The following is a 23,393-nucleotide window of genomic DNA, read 5'->3' on the forward strand; positions in this document are numbered from 1 at the left end:
TCTGAGCTGATCAGAAGTTTTGGGATGGGCAGAGAAAAGCAGAGAAACAAGGTTTGGGAGGAATGCAAAAAACTTTCTGACAATAATTCTTCTTTCTTTTTGTGTGTGTGTGTGTGTCCAGGCTGCAAACTGTTCTCCATGGCTTAAATGGACATCAAAGGATATCTCTCTGCTGGAATGTACATCCCCAGATGATCTGATCCTTCATGAGCTAACTTTCAAGAAAAAAAATAACCACCCTCTTCTTTCTACAGTTTGGTTGCTTTAATTTATGGCTTGCTCCCATACAGAAAACCTAAATTTTAATGCTGGGATTGCTCCCCTCTAAATCTTCTGGTACGTAGAAGGGCAAGGGTCCATCTTTGCTGAACCCTCATCGGGAGAGGTTAGCAGGAGGCCAGGGAGAGGTGGAAGAGACTGGGAAGCACTGTGAGAAGGTGAAAGGAAATACCCAGCTTTGCCTTTTTTAAGCCCGTTTGGAGGAAACGAAGCTTCTTCCTTTATGGATGGAGGTCGTGGAGTTAGTATGTTCAGCCTAAGCCCGAGGTGGTAACTGGCAGGCGGCTGCAGCACCCTTTCCTTTTTGCCTTACATTGGACCCTACATCGTACTTGGTCAGCAGCGACGGCAGAACCCGAGCGGGAAAGATGGTCGTCGTAAGGAGGAGGAACGTGAAAGTGTTTACCTTCGCCTTTTTGCTCATCACAGTAACGTCATTTCTGCTGAACTACACGCACCAGGTGACCATGACTACCTGGGATCTGAGACATCTCATCATGCAGTTTTCAGAGCAAGTCCAAAAAGTCTTCAAGCACCCCAGGAGACCGTGCAGCTGTCGCACATGCATTTCTGAGCTAGGACATTCCCTCTGGTTCGACCAGAGGTTTAATTCAACTATGCAACCTTTCCTGACCTCACAAAATGCCTTGATCCCAGAAGACAGCTACAGGTGGTGGCTGGTAAGTGGAAGGTGTGGATACGGCCCAGAGTTTGTGCAACGGTTGTGTTAGGCTTCGAGTGATGCCAAGCAGATAGCGAGAGACGGTTCCTGCCAAAAGCATTTGCTGTCTTAGCTGACGAGGCAGGCAGAGGTGGAAGAAAACGGGTGTTTGTGCTGCTGTTTAGCTTGCAAGCGCTCGGAGTGCACGTTCACTTGCCCCAAGCTAGAAAAGTCCCTGGCAGAGTTAGGTGGCGAAGCTAGAATTTGCAAATGTCAATATTGCCTTTTTCTCCCTTCTCTTTGAAAGACTAGACTTCGTCAGCTGGCTTGTTTCACTTCAGAGGGTAAAAAGGGCTTTTGCCATCCATCGAGGCAGCAAAGCAAACTCGTTGTGAAGTGTGTAATTTCCCTGGGGCTTTCCCTACCATAAGACATGTAAATAATTAGCAGGATTAAATAGAAAATTATTAATTCCATGTGTATGAGAACAGTCTCCGTTGTGGCTGATGATGTAAAATGGGTCTGTAAAGCACACGGGCGGCTGTGGGTCACTGGAAAGGAGCAGCCCCCGCGTATCCCTGAGCAGGGTGGTCCAAAGAGCCCAATCCAAGTATCATGAAAGCTAGCGGATACCTTGTTCAAAAAACACAGAAAGGAAGAAGGTGTATCCTGATGTTTTGCCTAATTAAAGCCCCTTTTATGTTCTCTTGAAACAAGGCATTGATTAAATGAATTGCTCATGGCCTGCACTGGTGAGCTGCTAAAGCGCAGGTTCTGGCTGCAGCAACCCCAGTCAGATCACAGTTTTGTTATGACTCGCTTTCCCACTCTTGAGAAAAAACAGTCTCCCTGGGCCTTTTTTTGAACACACAACAGCCTGCAACTTGGTGTGCTGTGGTGAGCACAACCCTCGATGTTGAATTTGGGGCTTTCAGCCCTTCCCTGGTGCCCTGGGGAGACCCCTGCGGCAGGCACCCACTTTTTGCATGTTTTGAAGTTTTGGAGGAAGTATCAAGTGCTGTAGGAACGAGGCTGTATCTGATTTATCACTTCTCACTCCACTGGCTGTTGCATTTACTGGTAAAAAAAGAGATGCCACTGAACTCCGACGTCTTTAACCGTTGCATAAATCATATCCTCGTTTTATGATGAAACCCTCCTTTTTGCTGAGAGTCTCACATACTCCAGGCATTGTAGCCTTTCACCTGCCCCTTGGCCATGACTCAGATTTCCCATTCCTTGTGTTTTTTCTTGCAGCCCCCAGACATTTTTGCTTCTGATCCCCACATTTCCTAGCTGGGCTTTGCCGGAGCCATGAGAAGGGAAGATGGCAAGCTCAGGTCCTAGTTTCCCTTGCCCCGGGGTGAGGTTTCACCAGGGAGCTGATCTGATTTAACAACTGGCAGTTTTCGGAGAGGGGGGGATACCCCAAATGGAGCTCAGTAGATGAGAGGATGAGGTTGTTCATGGACACTATGAGTGTTGAGGCTGGTTGTGAAGTGCCTCCTGGTTGCTTCTGAATACAGAAACCAGGAGCACTCAGCACCTTGAGGAGGTGCCGAGGGGAGGGTGGGATGATCAATCCTAAATCCTGGCATCGGTGCAGGGGCTGCACTCCTGCAGCACCTGGGCTGAGGAGGAGCCCTGTGAGCAAAGCCACCCTGCATTCTGCACTCAGACACCACTCTGATTGCAACATGATGTCTCAATGCATTCTCTTTAAAAAAAAAAAAAAAATAAAAAGGAAGAAAAAGTTTGGGACTTTCAGTACAGAGGTCTGAATTTCTGATTCGCCTTCTTGTAGTGAAACCGAAAAAAAAAAAAAGCACAAATATCTCACTTTAGCTCAACCTGGAACAGATTGGGGGGGGGGAGGGTTGTTTTGTTTTCAGCTAAATTAAAAACTGGTGACTTTAAGGACAGCCCAAAGTCTTCTTTTTCTCCCCCACACCCCCCAACCCAAATAAAAGCTGTCCATTAATTTTCAGGGCTGTCTAACCCTATTTTTAGTGTTTTCATTCATTTTTTGAATTCAGGTCAAGTTCAAAGGGAATACACCATTTCAGAACACAAAATCTAATCAGTTTTTTCTTAGATGGTAAAAATAAATCTTCTAAGATGTCTATCCTTTTCCCACCATATTTTTTTCAGCTAGAAGTTATCTTCAACCAGAATGTGTGTAATATTTTGGTGTCTCCCAAAACTGCATTGTGTATTGGAAGTCAGCTACATACTGAAAATACTTGCCCTAATCTGTGATAGATGGAGAAGGTGCCCTGACTCCTCTGAAAGATGCTTCTGGGTAAACCCAGGCATGACATGGCCTCAGGTCCTCATTGCGATGTATTTACTATACACATGTTGCTTTGGGTAAGTCTTTTCGAGACAGTCAGCGTCATTTCTACAGTAAGTAACTCCCAGGTGCGTCCTGACTGCGCTCCCTTTTTGCTGTTCCTTTTTAGGCTCGTCTTCAAAGTCATTCTGAGAGTTCAGCCAGTCTTACAGAAAACATTGCTCATGGCCATGTTTTACTCTTGCTTGCTTTGCCAACTCAATAATTTGTGACTTTTTACTATATTTGTAGTTAAAGGATGAGGCATGAAGAGACCTGAGAGTGCTTAAACTTTGTTTCAGGGGAGAAATGACTGTACATTCGTTCTCAGGAACTGACTTGAGACAGCGTGGTTGTTTTGTTATGCTGTAACTGAGACAACGGTGACTGCACTGGAGCTATTTATTATAAGGCTGTGACTTCCCTATCACAGGGACACCCATGTGATGTGCTTGGACTAAACACAGGCAGATCCCTTGCTGGAGAGCTGTCTGTCTACCAAGCTCAGTCTGCCCTCCCTTCCCATTAACCCTGTTGCTGTATATGTGAATAAGGATTATTCATCCAAATAATCCTGTAGCATTAGTATCCCTCCACTTCTAGGAAGGCGAGGACTGATTTCAGAGCCTAATGACCAGTATTTGAGAAGAAGTGACATTCGGGGCCAAAGGGTGGGGTGGTTTCGCTTGCTTACAGCTCTTCACATGGCTGCCAGGCTGCTTCGTGGTTTATTTGGAGAATATATGGTTTCAGCTCTTCCAGTTTGGTAGGATGTGGCCTTTTGGAAGGAAATATTCCTGGCTGCTGTGAATAAAATTGCGTTGTCCATACTGGAGTTAGTGGTGCCACCTGTGCTGGTGGGAAGGAGCAGGGAAGAGAAGGTCAGTGCCACCATCCCTGCAGCAGCTCATCTTGCTGCACGGGGCAAGGCTGCTTCTGGAGAAGGCACCTGGAAATGTACGTCTCTGTTTCTGTGTTCACGGAAACAAGGGGGCTGTTGTCAGGGCTGTTACTTGCTTTTTGTTTGCTTAAACCTACCCAGCTGATAAACTCTTCCTTGGTTGCTTTAGTTGGGTAACAAGTAATGGCCAAAATTCTTCTCCTGGGTATACCCCTGCAGCTGCTCTGTGCTTTTTGTGACTTGAATTGGAGTCCTCCTCTCTTGGAGATGATCTGGGCATTAATAATACTCCAGACTGTAGCCGGCTTGTTAGAAATTCCTTCCTTCCTTCCTTCCTTCCTTCTTTCCTTCCTTCCTTCCTTCCTTCCTTCCTTCCTTCCTTCCCTCCCTTGTCCCTCCATTCCTTCCTCCTCCTCCTCTTTCTCCTCCTCTCCCTTTCTCTTCTCCTCTACCTGCGTGTGTCTCTGTCTGTCTGTCTGTCTGCCTTCCCACATCTTACGCTCAGGGACTGTGAGAGTCTCAGTGTTTTGGAAGTTAGCACCTTATGTTAGGTGATGCTTTTCTTTCTGCTTGTATTTTCTTCCCCGCCTCCCTGAGCTGGTTCACCTACAAGTTTTTCATTGTTGTTCCATGACACACATGCTGTGGACATTTCCACTAAATTTAGTAACCTGTATATAAGGAAACAGGGCAAGAATTATATGCTGTAACACAGCACAGCATTTATTTATAGTTCTCTTGTTTTATGCTCAGGGGGTTTTGGCATTGGTTTTGGTGGTCAGAAAGTATTAAAAATATGAGATCAGAACCTGCTGTTCTAAATTCAAAATAACCCTGTTGAGGTTGATGGATTAAAGCTGTGATAAATAAAATCAGGCTCAGAATTCCTTGGCCATCTTATCTGTAGCACCTTCTTCATAAACTACCACTTTATAACAATTTTTATCTCGAGTCTTATGATATTTGAGGATTTTGCTTGCTTTTTTTTTTTTTTTGGAAGAAAGCTCAGCTCTTGGGGCCATGTGATTAGTGTATCTAAAAGAAAATGTTAGCTTTTAGTTGTTACGTTTGTAGGAAAAAAGTAATTAAAAGATTTGCTAACCAGATGGCGAACAAAAGGGCATCCCCAACATGTGCGCAGGGGAAGTCGTGGAAGCTGCACTTATTTTTAAGACAGCAGCAGAGCTATTTGGCACCTGAGTCATGCATTTTGAATGCTCTTTGTAGAAAATATGCCCAAATACTTTGATCACCCAAAGTCGTCTTTAAAACTGGGACGCTGTCTGTGATATACTTTGAAAGCAATACAAAGGGCTCAGCGCACTGAAGGTGGCATGTAGCTACCAGAGAGCTGCAGAAAGTGGAACCAAATCCAGCCCAGATCCCAGGCTCTAGTCCCAGTGCCCAGTCCCACCTGGGTTTGTACTGCTTGGGTGCAAGCATGACATTTAGACCGGCCTTGGACATACCGGGAGAACGTGACCCTGGGCTACCTGTTTTTCCCACTGGCAGCTCCTGCGTACGTCCAGCTGGGCTGCAGCTCCAGGATCCCCTCCAGCGAGGACAGATGGATCTGAAGGTGGTCCAAGCTCATGGGTCCCTCTAAGCACAAGCTCTGCCGAGCTGCAAGCATCTTGCAGCCAGAAACGAGGGCACGCAGAGCTGGCAGAGGCAGGGTCTTTGCTCCTTAGAGTAGTGTGGAGGTGACCCGTACCAGCCATGGAAGTCAGAAATCATACAATTTGGCATACGCATATTAGTGTATGTTATTTACATAATATATGCACATTACATTCATGTTTGAGAATGCGTATTTTTTGACAGACACAAATCATTAAACAAAGCTTGAACTCTTGAAAACCCCTATCTTCTTCCCCTTAATCTCTTTGATACATAGTAATTGCAGGACATTAAGTATAACAATAATAATTCCGTATTTTCCAGACCAAGGAGGCATTTTTAAAATTGATGGTTTCATTTTAACCTCTCCTTCAATCTGCAAAATGGAGATTACCTGGATTTGCCCCACCAGGCTGTTGCTAGGATTCATCTTTGTACAATGTCTTATAGCTGGGAAGTGCTGCGTGAGTATTAATGCCTCCAAACTGCTGCAGTGAGGCAATTAGTAGCTGTGCAAAAGAGATTCTCATGGGGCTTTATTCCCTCTTTATCTCTTAAAAACAGTTAAAAAAAATTAGAAAAGCCACAAAACACAGTATCGCTACACCAGTTTTCCCAGGCAGCCTGGCTGTGTGCTTGCGGGGCTGCCCTGGCAGTGCTGGCTGCTGCCAGAACCACAGCAACACCTGCCTGTCCACCACGAGGGTTGTGTCTTGGTCCATCTGCATCCACATCACAGCCATGATTACAGGTTAAGCAGGATATTTCCTACCTGCTAATAAGTTGGGATTTTGAAGGTGTATTTAATACGCTGCCAAACTTGTCCATGGATGCACCGGGAGAGCTTTCCTTTGAGGCTTTCCTGGCTGTAGCTGTGTCCTCCCCACTCCAAGCTATTAGCTCTGAATTCACACCCTCCCTTTGCACCCCTTTAGCTGAGTTTTGGATATTGCTTCTTGGCAATCGCTGGCAATGTGATGGTACCGGAGAGCCCAGGAAAGCCTTCCGAGAAGGTTATAAAAGAAGGAAAGTCTCTTGTCATCCTTAATGGAGGTGTGCACGTAGTGATGAGAGAAGGAGCAACAGGCTCTTCCTTGGAAAGCCATTCATGGGTAAAGAAAGGAAGTGCAAAAACTTTGAGGGTTTTTTTTTCTTGGCTTCCTTTTTTTTTCCTTTTTTTTTTTTTTTTTTAATAAGAAGAAGCAAAAACAGCTAGTAAACTTCTGTATCTGAAGTGGGGAGTTTCTAAGGCTGGGAGGATGGTGTAGTTTGTCTTCCCTGTGAAGATGATTAGGGAACTTCTCAATCTGGACTCCCAATCACAGTTTTTAACAATCTAAGGGGAAGAGTTGACTCTCAAGTGCCAGACAAATATTTTATGGAGGGGAGCTGGAGTTTTAAGTGATCTAGTGATATTTTATATGTGGACACAAGGTGGGTTAAGATGCTTTTGGACTTGGGCAAGAGGTTAAGCTGCATCATTAGACATGGCTAATGATTGCACAGACTTCCGAGAAAAGCAGCCACTTCACTCAGGACACAGGGGTCAGGTATTTCAGTGTATTTAAACCCACTTCTAGCAGCTATCTCCATACGCATATCCCTGGCACACATCTACGGCACTTGGAGGGAGGATGCTGTCCCAGCAGAGCCACATGGCACTTGCATGGTTCTGCATGGACAAACTTTCACCCAGTGCTTTTGTTGATTTATGGGAAAGGCTAGACTGGTGGGAGCTTGTTAAAAAAAAAGACAATATTACTCAAAAAAGGGACAAAAATTTAGTGTGGGAAAGTGAACTATAATTGGCTTGTAATTGTAATGCTATTAAAATGGTCTTTTTCAAGAAGTCAAGTAAACATTGTGCAATAAGGAACTGGCTGCACATTAAGTCTGAACTTTTAAAAGCTGTATCTGCGTTGGAGTTAACCAGCGTCATTGCCTGCTCTGCTCTGTTTTGCTGAAATGTCAAAGACTAACCAGTGCTGATTGAAGATTAAGCCTGAAAAATGTAGTCCAATCAGATAATCACTGAGGAAATTAAAACAGACCACTTCTAATGAGTTAAGGATGGATGTCTTATTGTATGGAGTTCAGCACACAGTGCGATAAGGTCATCATCCTATTTGAGGTCATTGAGGGAATCTCTAACATAAGTAAAAATCTCTGCTGTGGAAGTTGTGTACAACTGAGGGATTGTAGGGTGACAGTGTCCTGCTTTCAGGCTGGTGTTGGTGCCCATCTTTTAACCTGGTTGCAACAGAGTTACTCTAGACCGACAGCAGCATAACAGAAAGAAAAGGCAGATCCCTGTTCTGTGTAAATGGAGGTGCCTATCCATGATAATGTTTCCTACCATTTTAATACATCAAACAGAGGTCAATACTCCAGGTCCTTTCCTGATGCTATCACTCTGGTTGAAAAAAGCAATTTAACTTAAAAAGGGGGCTCAGGTACTTACAATTTTCTGAAAATTACATTCCTCATCTGAATTTTCTCAGGCAAAATCAGTTCAAGAACAGGTTTTGGGTTTTTTTCCCAGAATAACTATGTTCTTAAAAATGTTTTGGTGCATGTTTGATGGTTTTCCCTTTAATTTCTTAAAGTCAGTTAAAGTCAGCTCACCTTTACAGAGAGACAGTCTACATGGGTGTATGTACATATGTGTTCAAAAAATCAAAATAAGTTCCTTTTTTAAAAGGGTTGGATTTTTCTACATTATACACCTGATACTATACTCTAAGACATCTATGAAGTTTCCATTTATTTTTGAAGGCTGCAGGCTTTCTAATGTTAAGTGTTTTTCATATATTGAGAGTAAAACCAGGTTAGATTGGATTCATAAAGAATACACAAGAGTTTAGATATGTGAACATGTATTTGTAGCATCACACACAAATTTAGAAGATAACTTTTTTCACTTAAATAATTGAGCCATCCACTGAATAGTGACATACATGGTAATAATGACAGTGCTTGTCTGGTCATCCTAATCACCTTGCATCCTAATCACCTTGTGCAGTCCATATATGAGTATATAGGCTAGAAAGGATTAGCAGAACGATTAAGTCTATGTATGCAACATTTCTTTGTCTTCTTTGTTTCAAGTTCTTGGCCCCAATATTGTCTTGAAGTTCTGAGCTCCACAGACGTGTTCAATTCAGTGCAAATAAGGTTGCCTTACCTAGTTCTGCAAACAGACAGCATGAAATTTAAACAAAAATTACAGTGCTACATCTGTCTGTGTTTGTGAGAGAGAGAGCAAGCAGGACAAATTAACAGTTCCTGGTGCAGTCAAGGGAAACACATCGGAAACTAAAGCCAAATTACCCCAGGCCGTTGCTGGGAGTCAGGGGAAAAGGTGTTTCTCCTCTCTCCCTCCCTGTCTCTCCTTGCCCTGGGCTGGCAGAGCCAGGGCAGAGCCTTTTGGCAGATTTTGTGTTAGGAGCCGTTCTCCCTTTGTGAGCTTGCAAGCCAGCGGCACCACAAGGGTGGGCAATGCTTTTTGTGAGCCTGCCAGCACTTCCAACCTCTTTTGTAGCCCTCAGAGAGCAGAGCCCCAGAAAAGGAGTGTCTGACCATCACCTGCCCTGCACCTTGCCTGTACCTTCCCCATCCAGCCATTGTTTCCACCATGCACCACAGAGCTGCTACAAAAGACTTTCCCTCCATGGCAACAGACACAATGACCAAGGTCCGGGTGGTTTTCTTCATCCTGGAGAATTTTTTCAATGATTTTACATCCCAGCTCTCAGGGCTAACTCTACTTTACCGTAGTTTCCTATTGCACTAGCAACTGGTTCCTCCACAGTCCAGAACAGCAGCAATAAGATCTCCTGCTCCCACTTCTGGCATATGCCAAAATTTGTGGAAGGGGTGTCAGCCACTTCTGTGCTCCATCGGGTTCCCTGAGAGTCTTCTGTCCTTTCTAGGAGGGTTAAAAAAAATCTTATACGTATCCTAACAGAAGATAGTTGGTCCAAGGTGGGATTAGGCTTATAGAAACCAGAGGAACATTTATTCTGCTAAGGTCAGCCTTGGGGAGAACGCATGATCTGTTCCACCATGGCTAGATAGAGACTGAGGAGTTGTGGGAATCCAAGGAGAAAGAGGGGAAACGGGGAACCAAGTTTAAAAAGTTAATGGGAAGGGGTTTTCTAGGTTTTTTTTCACACTTCTGCTCCCAGCCCTAAGCCTTGTAATGCATACTGCAGGAGACAGTGTCTGCAGGTAGATGCAAGAATAGTCTTTGAGAAGACATTTGAAGCTATGTCTTGCTCACAGAGAAGCTAGCAGTATTGATAACCTGGAGTGATTTTTCTCCCTAACAGAAATTGCAAGGAGAGAAAACTCCAAAGAATATTAATGCTACTCTCAAGGAATTGTTTGGGAACATTCCCGGGGATGGGGATCCGCTGCAGGAGAGAAGCACCTACACATGCAGACGATGCGCCGTCGTGGGCAACTCTGGGAACCTTCGGCAGTCTCAGTATGGCCAAGATATTGACTCCCATGACTTTGTGCTCAGGTGAGTAGGCACCACCTTGGCTTCACATGTCTCTGTTAAGATTCACTGGTGTTTTTGGGCACAAGTGAGCAAAGAAGATTTCACGGGTTATCTAGTGAAATCTGTACTTGGGTCAAATCTAAGTTCCAGGGATGTAAATTATGTGTGTTGGAGATATGACCTCACGTTTTAGCTTGGAAAAAACCCATGAATAGATGTTGATACTGTAGCTTGTTCTGCACTGTGCATAATTGCCTCTGCTAAAAAATATAGCTGAAAAAACATGCAGTTTTGAGTAAAAGGTATTTCTGCAGCTAGTACTCACAAGTGATCTTTTACACGCTTCATTGACTGTATCAGATTTGACTTTCTTGCACTGGTTCATTCTTAAGCAACGGTGGGGTGGGAAAGCCAAAGTCACTTTGCAATGGACAGGAGACGACTGGTTGGCTGCAGCTACTTTGTAAAGAGTTGCATTGCCTCTTCCTTTTGAGGCCATGAAGGTTGGCTATGTTGCCCCACTGAAACGTAAGCAGGAACTAGGTAAGCAGAGCTAATCACCCAGTGGGCAGCCAAGATACCTGGGCTGACTAAGTTCACCTCCAACACATTCTCCAGCTTTCACACTTCAGCAGCGAGTACAGCGCAATTTGGGGAGCAATGCAGGGCAGGTCAGAGGGCCTGGAAGGGAGAGATTGCTATTGAAAATACCACATGTGGGATTATACTCTCAGAAATAACATAACCTTTAGGAGGAAGCTGTACACTGAAGTCAAGAGTGAATCACCAGAAGATCAACACTCTTTGAACTGTTAAGCCACCTGAGGCCACTTGGCTTCCAATGTGGCTTGGACATGCTGTAGAGTCTTCAGATGACATCTAAATGTTCACGATAAGTCATTTCAGGAGTTGATTCCTTCAGTTGTGTGCCTTACCCTCTGCCAAAAGTACCTCCCAAAAGGCAAAGGCAGCCAACCTGGTCTTCAGATCCGTGAAGGGAAGAGCCCTTGACATTAGTCCTGCAGGTTGCAAATGTAAGACAGCTGAGGTGCATTTATGCTTAATTCTGTGTCCCTTGCTATGGAGACAGCCCTAGTCCTGTGTGGACTTTCTTATCTTGCCTGGCCTATGTTTCCAGATTCACACGGAAAAGGTTTTGCTAGATTCAAAAGCTATTTTTTGGAGTAGTAACTAAAGAGTAACACACACAGATGCGTATTTCTGCTCTGAGGCCTTGCCCTTCCCGTAACCACGCATCCCTGGCAAGGGAGAAACTCTCTGTGACTTGGAATTGAACCTTCCAGTCTCAGATTTATATTTGAGCTATCTCAAGCCAGATCTGAAGGGATGGCACAAGGTTTTAGGATTCACCATGGAAATTTGTGCAGAGAAGGTGACCCCTCTGTGTGTTAATCCAAACCCCAAAATCTCTGGTGACCTGATATTCACTTGCACGTGCTCTGGCAATACAGCCAAGTGCGGGAAAGAGCCAGGGAGTCTGAGGGGAGACCTTTCCATCCAAACACCGTGTTCCAGCCCACCTTTATTTGTTTAACTATCTGCTTTCATGACGGAAGGAAATTCCTGCTTGGTCCTTCCTGCCGAGACTGGGTATGAACACTGCCTTCTGCCATGTCACGCAGGCAGCCCCACCACGGATGGTGGGGAAGGTACGTGGACCTGAGGGCAGGTTGTGAGTAAGATAACTAAGGTGCTACCCTTGGCTTTGTCCTGATGGAAAGAACCCCCCATATTTTATACCTTAGACTGACTAATCTCAAGAAAAAAACATCATGTCTCATGCCTTACTAATATTTCTACACAGTATGATGTGGGTCACTGGCAGGGAAGAGGCTAACTCAATAACAAGTCCACACAGGCTCACAGGCTATTCTTTCTACGCTAATAACTCCCTTCGAGGGAGTTAGAATAAACTTAACTAATTCACCTGGGGGAGCACTGCAATAACACAGCCTGGCATAGACTTGATAAGCAGATGTTGCCTCCCCCATTATCAGTGACCAGGGCAGCGTGTTGTCTGGCAGTGTACAATGCTCCTCATCACCTCGTCAGCTACATCGTTTCTTGTCCTCCCCGCATTTCTGCCAGGAGCTGAGCTAATGTCTCTGCAGAAGATTCCACTGGGCTGCAAAGAAATCCCATTCTGCTCAGAGCCAGTTTGGGGGCTTCTTCATGGTGTTGCATAGCACCATGGATTCATGCAAGGTCAGTCAGAGCCACTTTGGGGATCTCTGATCTGCATTACGCTGCACCACAGAAACATGCAAATTCTACTAGCAGGGAGCTAATGCATCAGGGAAGGAATTGCTGATGTGTCCCCAGATTTGCTTTCAGAAGTGAACAAAAGTATAGAGGCCTTTCTGCAGTCCTGATTTCAGAAACCCCCACTGATACACCCAACATAAGGTAGCCCTGTTTGGCCAACAGGTTTTGACTGAGCCCTGGTGGGCCCTGGGCAGATCTTCATGCACTGACCCCAGATCTACCTAAAGCACACCACATGTCTGGAGACTGACCCTAAATAGATGTATTAAACTTGGAGGATATACTACAAAGTAAGGTTTGAGTAAATGATGTGTCAGCAGCAGGTCCTGAATTTGTCTACTGTGGGTTTGGTGCCTTCTCGTGGGAGGACCATAAGAAATATTTGCTGCTTCTCATCACACAAAACATGGTTTGTTACCTTGACCCTAGACGTCCAAATACACCTGTACAAACGGGGGGGAATGAAACTGCAAGAAGTCAAGCTGATGGACTTTAGGGCAATGTTTTTCTCACCTACTGGAGGCTACAGCTTTAGGATGAAGGGAGATGTGTCCTCATGGTCTCATCACTCTTTTGACTATCTCTTTGCTGACTGTAAAGGGAACGCAGGGAAGTGCTCAGAGATACACCTGCTTGGTAGACACTCCCATTCAGTCCAAGGAATCCCACACAAAAGCTGAACTTTCATTTACTGCTAATTTTTTCACATGGGTGATGGTCATTTCAGCCTGCTTGAGGACCCCTACCACCTGTCAAGGTCGTCTGAAAAGCCTGCATACAGCACTCTCCTTAGCCATGGGAGCATTTTCCTGCCACCTCAAGCAAATGATTTGGGGAAGATTCACACATGTTTGTACCTAGTTAATTCCTCTCCTGCTTCTTCACTCTCCCTTCTTACTTTTGGGCTGCAGAATGAACCGTGCTCCCACTGCTGGCTATGAATCCGATGTTGGGAGCAAGACCACTCACCACTTCGTTTACCCGGAGAGCTACAAAGAGCTGGCAGAAAACGTGAGCATGATCCTGATCCCCTTCAAAACCCTGGACCTGCGCTGGGTTGTCACCGCTCTCACCACAGGCACCATCAACTTGTGAGTAAAGGCAGGCTGAAAGGGTGGCAGCTCCCACACCTCATGTTGCTGTGCGAGGTAAAAGCCTACAATGGGCAAATCCTGGCTTCTGATAAGGCCTAAGGGAGCTTTACAGACCCCCTCAGGTCAGAGTTCAGTCCTGAACATTTGCTTTCTAGGAAAAGCTTAATGTTACGGTGCAGTCTCTGAGGTGAAGAACCAGACCCAGCTCTTCACAGCCCCACACAGCAGTCTCAGAGAAATGAAAAGGGGAGGTTTTGCTGCTGGAGGCAGCCAGTTTGAGCAGTGGCTTCCTGGGCTTTGGGGTTCAGTGCCTCATTTTGGGCTTCTGCTCATTCTTCCTCCTCTCCGGTCCCTCGTGAGTGTAGTGAGTGCAGCCAGCATGCCCGTACCCAGACGTACCCATCAGAAAGCTATCTGCAGAATCCGGTGTTTGGTGGGTTATTCATTTAGTGGTGGTTCTAGACACCTGGATTATCCCACCTGAGACACTTGGGTGGCCAAGTGGTCCTCCAACATACATTATCCCACTTGCAGAAGAGGACAAGGAGGCAGACAAGTATGTGCAGGTTGCTCACGCAAGGCAGTGAGAGCAGAAGCAGACTGCAGCACTTAGTGCCCCATCCACAGCATCCTCCCCTGGACAGGTTGGTCAGGAGTTCGGTCTGTCTTTCCTGGTGGAACACGACTGAGCGCCGTGCAGAGGAGACACTGTTGTTTTGTGCATCATCTGTGTGCCTTAGCCTTAAATTCACGTGTTCTACCTGGCAATAACGTGCCACGCTGGTATTTATTCTCCATTTCTTCTTTATGAGTGCTTTCAGAAGTAAATGTCCTGCTTAATACATTTATGGCAGCGCTAGAATTAGAAGTGTGAACAAAATGAATGTTTCTTCTGGATGCCTGCTAGCAGATTCTCTCACTTCCTGTAAGCTGATTTTTCCTAACCCAGAGAATGAAATACGTGACATTTGTACTGTGTGTAAGGTTATCTGCTGGGTGTAAAACCACAACCTTGTGGGATTGCTCGGTGACACCCTCTTACACATAGACAACAAGAGCAGATCAGTTTACTCCAGAGAGAAGTATTTCAAGACATTTCAACTTTTTTTCCCAATTTCAGAGTCTCAAAGGATTAAAAACTTGGAAAAGTATGTCCCTGTTGACTGGGCATAAGACCCGCTTCGCATTTTTAAGGAAAACTTTTTGATGGGACAACAAATGGAGTTTTATTTCTTCTTTTCTTTTCCTTTTCTCTCTTTGAAAATGCATTTTAGATTCTTTTCACTTCTTATTAAGATTCTCTTAACTTTTAACAAATCTGGTTTAGTCTCTTTTTACGTTTTTTGCCACCAGCACTTAGTATATACAGTCATAAGTTGTCTTGAAAAAAAAATCCATCTTCAGGACACACTTGTAATTTGGAAAAATCAGCCCACTTCTTAGAAAATTGGATAAAATTTATCACCTTTTTTGCAAGGCTTAGGTTTTTTTTCTTTTAGAAACTGTATTGATAAAAAAGATTGAGAACCTCTGCCCTTAAGCCTGGATCTAAATCCTATCAGAAGCAACGGAAAAATCCCAGCTGCCTTCAACAGCCTTTGAATGAAGCCCCTTGCTGCATCTTTATCATATCTGTGCCTGCACTGGGAAGAGGAGCCCACAGAGGGCCAGTTGCTGCCATCATCACCCATCCGTGTTTCCATCACTGTCACTGCTCTGTGCCCAGATTGCAAAGCTGTTCGCTATTTTTTTGTCGAGTATTTACCTTCAGAAGTGGCAGCAAGTAGGTTGCAGTGGTAAAGTTGAGTGAGCCCTTAGCCTATCGGGAAGATATAACTGCTTGACTACAAGGCAGTCACAGCACATGAAAGGAAAAACATCTTTCCTTAATAAATTACAGGATATATTATGTCTTTATAATCAGATTGTATACATGGGCTTGGTGAGCGTCTGGTATAAATTAGTGTGTGAGTAACCACATGGAAGAAATATCAGTATTTTAAGATTTTTGCCATACTCAAAGTGGGGAAATTGCATAATTAATAAGCTGGTACATGGTGGAATAATAAAACCAGAAATTTGTAAGCACACAAATCATAACAATATATGTAACATAATTTTAGGCTAGCAGAATAAACCTATGAGCACACGTGAAACACACAATGTCAGATACAGTGTATAAAGAAATTGTTGACTGTACATTTGTAAAGGGGAGAAGGCATGAAATAAAAGCAAAACCCATCTGAAGTGCGGTATTTTACAAGAGAAGAAATACTCACCTCCTTACCCCAACCTACATGGCCATCATGCCTTGTGCACAGGCTGCATAATATCAACTGAGGTTAGGTTAACAACAACCTAAGTGCACTCATAGTTAAAAAGATAAGCATCCTGTATTGATTAGACTTTTACACAATGTTTAATCTTCTGTATCCCATTCAAATGAAGTAATAATTTCCTAAGACTCAAAACCTGTGAATTAATCATATTCTCCTCCCAGTAGTATTATAATTCAAGCAATTTTTACAGCTCAAAACAAAAGCCAAACTGCAGATGGCCTTAATATTAGATTGAATTGGTAGCTGAATGATTCTCTCAGACATGTCCCATTTGACTGATGGATGTCCCATTCCAAAGTTGCTCACTAAGGCTGAGCATTATCCCAGAAAAGACCAAGAAAAGCCTTCTGGGACAGAAAACCTTCAGGCCATCATCAGTCATATATTTAGCCTAGTTGCCTTAACTTGCCTTCTGCAAGTCTTTTACGAATCTCCATAGTGAAAAAAGCTCCATGTATCTCTGCTTTGTTTGGCAAAGAGCAATTTTTGTATTCTTTAAAATGTTCCATATCTTCCACTTGGGTCAAGGGTACAGTAAATGTCCTGTACAAGGTGGCCAGTAATGAAGGCAGGCTTCACTAGAGCCCTGCAAAGTGGCTCATAGAAGATGTTTTCCAAATTATATGTATTCTACCTGTAGCCACCTTCATCACAGGCTTCATTCTTTGTTCAGTTCCTGTGTAGTATTTACTGGGTTACTAACTCCCTGACTGCTATGCAGCCCAGGTTTTATATGATCATAATGGAATAGGTCTCCATTCATTCTTAATCAGTGTGCCAATACTTTCTGTGCGGGTGTATGAAATTCTGCAGCCAAGTGACAGCAGGACTTGGGTACTGCTTCTGAAAAAATGAAATATCCCATGACTAAAATGCCTAACGTGTCACCTGACAAGAGCTACAATAGTCTCCTGGTTGGAGCAGAGCTGTCTGCAAATACTGTCTTGAACACTGCATACCGTTCTCTTTGGTCTTCTACTGTACCTAGCTAGATGTCCATGAAGTACGTCCCCCTTGCTTCCTCCACATCACCTTTTTAGAAAAGATTGGCTGTTTATTTACATAATAATGAGATTTTACCAGCAAAGAAGCCCTTTTGTTTTCATAACCCCAAAAACGACGCGGGATCACCAAGCCTACTTCTACTGACTTCGCTAATCGAGGTCAGGTGTGGGAAGCAGATGCAAGGGCAGATTTGCTGAGAGCAGATTAAGAAGTCTGCATGGTTGTCCCTTTCCCTGTGTCTTGTGTCTCGTCTCAGGAGGGCTGGAACCCACCCGTCACCCATCCCACTGCATCCAGCCCAGAGCAGGGATCGCAGCTCAGGGATGCCCAGAAGTACTTAAGGAGATGAAGACATTGCCAGGTCACCACTGGTTCAGGGAGACTTAGACTAATGTTTCAAAGTGGTGATGATCCATAGTTCAAAGAGAAACAAAACCGTAATGACAGGAACCTTGTCGTTACCAAAAATCAAGTGAAAACCTTTTAGATTGAACTAATGGAAGGCTTTTGTGATTTACCACAACCCATCTAAAAAGCATGCAAGGTATATTTTGGGATATACTCCAATTACAAAGCTAGGTCACCAGAATTTTTTCACTTGAAACAAAATCAGGGAGATTTTTTTTTTTACAGCACTCATGATAAGCTGTGCAATGCGAGCATGCACTATGATGAGATATGGGGAAGAAAAGATTTTTTTTTTTGTTTTCAAGACATGACTCGTGATTTCAACCCAGTCATAAGGTATGACTTGGAAGTTTTATGCTGGGAACTGCAGGAAGCCTTCAGCATCCCCCTGGGGAGGAGGGAAATAGCTTGCTGGTGAGGAGCTGTGTACTGGGAATGCCTGACTTGCACATAACCACAGAAATTATGAACTCTGCTACCACCTACATTGAAAATAATGCAGTAGCTATAAGTATTAGGAGGGGAAAAGTCTCCCCCTGGTGGGAAAAGGTTTTTCTGCCATGAAATTACATGGAAAGCCCCGTCATCAGAGTGCAACAGTCGTGATCCAAGAATTAGAAGTCATGGGCTCCACTTAATATTGACTCTACAGTATATTGTTAAATAAATCTTTGGTGTCCTACTGTCAATAATTAACTTGAAAATTTAAAAATGTAATGGCTTCCTATAAACTTCCTTCAGTGACAGCTCAGTTCTTTTCATGCTGTATCACTTAATTGCAGCCTCATTTTCCAACAACTTCTTGAATTTATTACTTTCAAATAATTTGAATTTATTACTGTACATGAAGAATATTCTTTTTTTCTTTGAAAATACCTAAAAATATTAATTATATTGAGCTTTTATTAATCTTGGCGTTGTGTTTTCTTTCTTTTAACAGCACATATGTTCCAGTTCCACGGAAAATCAAAGTCAAAAAAGAGAAGGTGAGCAATGCTGGCTTGTGAATTTGTTCTTCTAATCCACTTGTAGGTCTTTTGTCTCTTGGGGCAAACTGCAAGAATCCAAGGAACCTCTTGACGTTCATAAAAACTGCAGCCAAAATACACACACTTTACAAGGCTCAGCTAAGCTAAAGGTTTAGTTCCTGTGTGCCATTCAGGCCATAGATCAACCACTAAATAACTAAGGTTGGAAAGAAACTGCTCTTGTGACTATGCCATTGCATTAGCACTGTTCTGAAGGTTTCATTGCTTCCTCTGGTCCTGCTCAGGGAGATTTAAGATGCACTGTTGGCCAACAGTGCTCACCCTTCACAGCAGTTGCTCTGTTCCCACCCGTTGCAGTCATTTGACACTTTGAGCTGTGGAGAGCCTTTGAAGTTTTTTAAAAATAATTTGACTATTTGAACTCCAAGGATGTTCCTCCCTCCTGGGTCAGTTCCTTGTCATAAGGAGCTAAGTGAACTCTGAACAAAGATGTGTGTTTTCAAGTCAGTGGAGAATTCATGATGCTATCAACGGCTCTTGGGGAAGGCTCTTAGCCCACAGCTGTAATAATAACTACCTGCACCCAATTAAACAAGCTTGGAGACTGGGCTCAGGCCAAGTCTGTGCTGGTTTTGTCCCAGGTGTATTAATACTGTCCCAGGCAATGTTGAAGCAAGGTTTGGAGCATAGCACAGACCAGGGAATATTCCCTGCTTTACACTGGGACAGAACTGAGCAACGTGGACATGATCTGTGCCATGCCACCTCCCTCAAGGCTAACAAAAAAACCTCTCACCCATTTTATTTCATAGTGTGGATGTGCAGAAGGCAATCAGTCAGGGGACCTCACTTCTCTGAGAAGGTCAAAGAAAGATGGGCAAACCTGGTGCGCAACCTACAGCAGTGAGAAGAGAGCCCATCCCATGCATACTGACTCATTGCCCAAGTATGCTGTGGTTTAACAGACATGCCCTATGGCTGGAGGCAGGCTTTCCCATGCAGCAGGGTGGTCATTCCCGTGTCTCACCTTTAGCCACCACGCAAAGACTTTTTTTGTTGTAGCTGTATGCTTTGGGGATGTAACCAAGGCAGGCTATGGAGAGGAAAAATGTTTCTTCTTCCACAGACCTTCCAGCAAAACAAAAGTCTCATTCTCTCGGCCTTTCGAGAGGCTGATTTTCAAAGGAGCTCAGGCTCCTAATGTCTCAAGGGTTGGTAAAGTTTGATGTTAGCCCCAGAGCATTAAAATTACAAATTAAAGCACATGTCCTTCATTCAGGAGGCCTGCTTTTGCCAAAGGCTTCAGATGAGATCTTTTAACCAGTATCAGTTTATATCACTGTGCTTCCAACCGTGGACCTCTAGGGGGTATTAAATAATCACTTAGCTCATCCCTACCTGTTGTGGGGAACACAATAACCTCTGAAAAACCCTCATGAGATGCACTATGGCAGGTTGTTAAACTCACGTCACAGTTGAGTAGCACCAGCCCAGGGTACGACTGGTGATATGCAGCAGCTTCCCGAGCAGGGAGATGAGAAGTTTGTATTTCTTATCACACCATGCAATGCAAAACACCCTGTGAGAAGCGATTACACACAGATACAATATCAGCAATTAACCTCTGACTTTATAAAAGGAAAAGCCCTGCAGCTAACCAGATAGCACTGAAACACTGTCACTCTAATTACAAATGCAGCATGGAGGGAAAAGCCTCTCTTTGCCACATTCAGGGAAGGGGGTTGAAACCAAGGGCTCCCACCAGTCCTTGGATTTACTGTACACTCAGGTCTGATCTTAAGTAAGTGCTCTGTCTTCATTAGATAGCCTCATAATTTCCCCAGGAGATAACCAAGTGGGATTTATCTTTTGTAAAAAAAAAAAAAAAAAGGCATAGAAAAATAGCATGTTTGGGAAATGAGAGAAATGCAGCTGATACAACCTGATAGGCTTCGTGATAGTTTACACCTGACCCCTGGTTTCCTTAGATCTGTACCTATAGACATACCAAGACATGGTTGGCATATTGTGCAGAAGATACAGTTGCTCCTACATTCCCACCCAAATTACAGTTGGACTCGATGATGTTAAGGGTCTTTTCAAACCTAAATGATTCCATGATTCTATGAAATCGGGCATGGCATCTTACGCTTGCCTTGCTCAGGCCTCCAACTCCCCAGAGCTCATCTGCATTACAGCAGGATGCTGCAGGGACAGTTGAATGCCTGATTTTCTTCTCACTTGTGCCATTTCATACCCATTGGTTTCAGTAAGAAGCACCCAAGATTTACATTAGTGTAAGCAGGTGAGGTATCAAGACCAAGGAAGGAATATTCTTGTGTAATTGTCCACGGGAAATATTCTGCAATGCATTTAATTATAGGACTGTATTTTTTCCTTTCACCTGCCCTCGGGGAATAACTATAATTCCTTTGTCCCCTACTCCCCTACCCCAGTGTCCTTTAGGGATGACATGCTACTGTTGTTTTTTCCTAGGGTATTTTATTAATGAGTCTGTCTCTCCAATTTTGCCTAGATCCTGGTTTATAATCCAATTTTTATGAAATACGTCTACGAAAACTGGCTCCAGCATCATGGGAGATACCCCTCCACAGGCCTTCTGTCTTTGATATTTGCACTCCATGTATGCGATGAGGTAAAGTCTGGCTATGTTTGGATATATGGATAAAAAATCAGGACGTTCCATACTGAAGTGCCAGAAACATGCCCTGGCCACTCACTCAGCTTTTATTTCCCCCTCTCCATCTTCTCTGCCATTTGCTTCTTCAGACAGATGCAGAGTCCTCAGCATCAGTCCTCAGAGACCAGGTCAGCTGTACAAAATCCTGCAAGTATGGGTTTGTCAGCATGGGGGTTAAAAATCACTATGCTGGAAAAATCCCTGGCCTGGATACAGTTCTGCTGATGAAAGAGAACTTTTGTCACCTAGGCCTGTGTTGCTTGGAGAGGTGATGGAAATACTCCTAATGATGCTGGCAGAAACTGTACCATAGTCAAGGCAGAGAGGAGGGGTGGCTTGGGTGGAATCTGTTTTCTGGTAAGCAGGCAATGCACAAGGCTCTGACATTACCAAAAATAACTTAAAACCAGCTAGTATTTGGGTGGGTCCAGGTGTGGGTCGGTTAGGGTGCTTGTTTTGTGGGCTATGACCCACTCAAACCCAGCCATATCGCCACTCTCAGTTTAAATAAATCAACTGTGATGGTTGGACTTTTACCACCAGAGGAGACAGGCACAGCCATCGATGAATGAGCCTTTGGGAGAGGAAAGGCCATAGGCGTATACACACACAAAGAACATAATGTCCATCTGCCTCTGAAGTGACTGCAAATATCGTATAATTAAGCACATAAGTGGGGGTTGACATGGGTCATCATTTGGAAGACTAGGAGCAAAACCAAAAATTTTCCACTCTTTGTGGTCTTAACCAGCTAAAGAGGAGATTCACTTCCCAAGCCTCTGAACTCCTGAGGTCAAACATCAAGCTTAGAGGACAGGAATGTGTTTTTCATATCGCTAAACAAGAATTCATGGATAGAAATTTCCTTTTCTGTCTGAGTTCAGGTACGGTGGTGGTCTCAGCATAGCTTAAGATGTAATGTCCCTTGAGTAGGCCATTCTTCTTGGTCATTCTTCTGTGGTTGCCTCGTCTCATGCAGCAGAATAGCTTGGCATACCGCTGAGGTCTCCGGGTGCTGCTGCCTGTAGATAAACTGAGAATCAAGATTTCTTCAACATTTCGGACGAAGACCAGTTGCTTTCCAGGCCATAAGACTAGTTCTCTCTTACCTCCTAGGTGAACGTGTACGGCTTTGGAGCAGACAGCAAAGGACACTGGCATCACTACTGGGAAAACAACGCTTCAGCTGGGGCTTTCCGGAAGACAGGTGTCCATGACGGGGATTTTGAGTTCAATGTAACTTTGACTCTTGCCTCCATTGAAAAAATAAATTTTTTCAAGGGCAGATGACCCTGGCCACGGGGAGAAGTGGGGGCTGCAGTTTCCAACAGGCAGCAGAACCAAGCTCAGTGAAGATGATCTGGGCACCAGCCAGGTTTCAATGCGTGTATCTGCGGTGGATTCGGAGCGTCTCACTGCTGCAATGCTCACCGCAGGGAGCTCGGCCGAGGACCAGCTTCCACGCTGCACGTGATTTCCTATCTATGGATAGCTGGAAACTACCAATCAGTTGTGGGAATAAATGAATCTCTGCTTAGGCTCTGCGGCTCAATTCTTGAATTATTGATGAAAGATCTGCCTGTTGCAATTAGGGGAAACATGGGCACAGGAACTGCTGTTTGTATGTCCGTTCTTTCCTCCAGTAAGGCAGGAGATCCTTGAAGAAGAGTGAAAACGACTTCTGGGACTTGAGACCCACTAGGGCAGCTGTGAACATCATAGTAAGGATTACCTCAAAGAAATGAATTCACTTCTGCTGTTGATCTTCTTTTTGAACTGTCTCTTCTGTTTCCTCTATTCTGGTTTTGTGCTGTATTAAGCAAAAACACGATGAAGTTGCCTGGAGTAGTAAATATCACAGCCATTGCCTCATTCTGCATTGATAGTGTCTAGAAAATATGGATCAAATAATCTCTGATCATATATTATTTAATATTGCTTCCTATACAGCCATAATGAGAGAGAAAACAATACTGAAAACTCCAGCAAAAAAATGGCCTTTTTAGCCACTTGTTTGTTTGTCTTGTTTGGTTATATATAATTTTTCTTTCTTTTTTTTTTTTTTTTTGGTGGAAAATACTCTGGAATGCTCATTTTTATTTAATCAGTTTAAGGTTGGAAAGTGGACTTTTTCCTTTCAGTCGTTTATATGTGCCTTTTATAATTGTGCAACAGATGTGATTTTTTTTTTAAGATGACAAACCCTAAATTAAACTTTTTTATAAAAGGGGGGAAAATTTACCAAAGTTTAGCCTCCATGTGGTATACTTT

At 43.9% G+C, this 23,393-nt stretch overlaps 1 protein-coding gene across 1 annotated transcript; it reads left to right on the forward strand.

The window, feature by feature from the left end:
- The first annotated feature begins 409 nt into the window (after positions 1 to 409).
- On the forward strand, positions 410 to 22,974 carry ST3GAL1 (ST3 beta-galactoside alpha-2,3-sialyltransferase 1). The gene is made up of 6 exons (XM_010576901.1): positions 410 to 959; positions 10,125 to 10,321; positions 13,498 to 13,677; positions 18,373 to 18,418; positions 20,958 to 21,077; positions 22,239 to 22,974. The coding sequence occupies exons 1-6, from the start codon at positions 648 to 650 to the stop codon at positions 22,410 to 22,412; spliced, it is 1,029 nt and encodes a 342-aa protein (XP_010575203.1). The 5' UTR covers positions 410 to 647; the 3' UTR covers positions 22,413 to 22,974.
- The last annotated feature ends 419 nt before the right edge of the window (positions 22,975 to 23,393 follow it).

The sequence above is a fragment of the Haliaeetus leucocephalus genome, unplaced genomic scaffold, assembly GCF_000737465.1.
Source record: "Haliaeetus leucocephalus isolate CR32 unplaced genomic scaffold, Haliaeetus_leucocephalus-4.0 Scaffold555, whole genome shotgun sequence".
Classification (NCBI taxonomy): domain Eukaryota; kingdom Metazoa; phylum Chordata; class Aves; order Accipitriformes; family Accipitridae; genus Haliaeetus; species Haliaeetus leucocephalus.